Below are 1,414 nucleotides of genomic sequence, written 5' to 3'. Positions count from 1 at the left end.
AACGCGTGGGCCGACCACACTCAGGAGACCACACTCAGGACGCAGGCGCAGGCTGGCGCGGGAGGCGGGGCCTCCCGCAATCTCGCCCCCCCCCCCCGAAGCCCGCCTCAGAGAGACTCCGGGACCCCACACGTGGCGTTCTCGCCCCGCTCCCCCTTCCCGGCCCTCGAGGGAGGCTCTGGCGGGAAGGAGGCGGCGGTGGGAATTCGCGGGACACCGTGCTACCAAACTTCACTCTCCAGTCCACAACCGCCCTCCACTAAGTCATTTTCCGCTTAAAAGAAAAAACACACCACCAGTCTGGACGCAGCCTCTAGTAATAAATATTTTCTGGGTATCTCTCGGCAAAGGGCCTTGGCCCTAGGACGGGGGCGGGGGACCCTGAAGTCCGAGGGCCGCGGTGTCATCGCAGCCACGGCCTCCAGGGCGCCGCCTGGCCCTGCGGTCCCGGGCGGGGTACGGCAGGCGGCGCCCCCGTCAGGCCTGGCACCGCCGTAGGCCCCGACCCGGAGAAGGCCGGCAGGAGTGCGAAGACAGCCCCGGGGCGCAGCAGAGGGAGGGGGCCGTCGAATGCGGGCAGCAGCGGGCAGCCCGTGAAGACCTCGGACGCGGGGGCCTCGGCGGCGGGGGTCGGCGGGGCCGGGCGGCGCGAGGACGCCAGCTGGCCTAGGCAGGACGCCAGGTGGCCGAGCAGGCGGGATCGCACGTCGACGGGGACGCCCTCGCAGCTGGCCAGGAAGCGGCTCACTTCGGCCAGACACTCGTTGAAGCCTGCGCGGTACTTGCCCAGGACGGCGGGGTCGGCGCTGAGTGCGGCTGTGGGGGAATAGGCGGTCGGCCTATAGGGTCGCTATGAGTCGTAATAGACTCGACCGCAGTGGGTGGGCCCGCGGCAGCTGTCCCGCGCGCCCCACCCCACGCCCCCGCCCGCGCCTCACCTGTCACCTGCACGCGCCGCAGGCCCTGCAGGTGCCTCACCGTCATCTCTAGGATGTCTGCCTTCTCCAGCTTCGAGTGGCGGGAGCTCTGGGGGCAGGTACGGTGGGCGCTGTAGCCAGCCGTGCCCCAGACGCGTGGACCCGCGCCTGGACCCCGCGCCCCCGCCCCCGGCTTACGTCTTTCCTGAGGGCGTCCAGGATAAGGGTCTTGAGCTGCGCGAGGCTCTCGTTGATGCGCGCTCGGCGCCGCTTCTCCATGACCGGCTTGGAGGACTGAAGGGCGGGCAAAGGCTGAGTCCCGCATCCGACCACCCCCGTCCCACCCCACCCGGCCGGGCCCTCACCTTGCGGTGCTCTGCCGCGCTCCGGGGTTTGTCCGGGGTCCGGCGGGCGCTGGCTGGCGCTCCTGCCCGCGGTGAGGCACTCGGCTTCCCCGGGGGCTCTGCAGGCATGGTGGCCCCGCGCCTCCCGTGCCG

The 1,414-nt window shown here is 71.4% G+C and overlaps 1 protein-coding gene across 2 annotated transcripts; it reads right to left on the bottom strand.

Annotated features, from left to right (window-relative positions):
- Nucleotides 1–303: 303 nt before the first annotated feature.
- HES4 (hes family bHLH transcription factor 4) lies at nucleotides 304–1,414 on the bottom strand. 2 transcript variants are annotated; one of them, XM_004384478.2, is made up of 4 exons: nucleotides 1,283–1,414; nucleotides 1,116–1,211; nucleotides 939–1,026; nucleotides 304–816 (listed from the first exon to the last, which is right to left on the bottom strand). In XM_004384478.2, the coding sequence occupies exons 1-4, from the start codon at nucleotides 1,388–1,390 to the stop codon at nucleotides 404–406; spliced, it is 705 nt and encodes a 234-aa protein (XP_004384535.1). In that variant the 5' UTR covers nucleotides 1,391–1,414; the 3' UTR covers nucleotides 304–403. The 2 variants fall into 2 exon arrangements, with proteins under 2 accessions (XP_004384535.1, XP_023594572.1); XM_023738804.1 differs by lacking the exon at nucleotides 1,283–1,414 and having other exon boundaries at nucleotides 939–1,264.

The sequence above is a fragment of the Trichechus manatus genome, unplaced genomic scaffold, assembly GCF_000243295.1.
Source record: "Trichechus manatus latirostris isolate Lorelei unplaced genomic scaffold, TriManLat1.0 scaffold00122, whole genome shotgun sequence".
NCBI classification, from domain to species: domain Eukaryota; kingdom Metazoa; phylum Chordata; class Mammalia; order Sirenia; family Trichechidae; genus Trichechus; species Trichechus manatus.
This window is presented reverse-complemented; position numbering and strand designations above follow the sequence as displayed.

Coding starts and splice junctions, on each gene's coding strand:
- HES4 (XM_023738804.1), bottom strand. CDS start 1,242: ATGCGGGACTCAGCCTTTGCCCGCCCTTCAGTCCTCCAAGCCGGTCAT. Junction 817..938: donor GCGGCGCGTGCAGGTGACAG/GTGAGGCGCGGG, acceptor ATTCCCCCACAG/CCGCACTCAGCGCCGACCCC.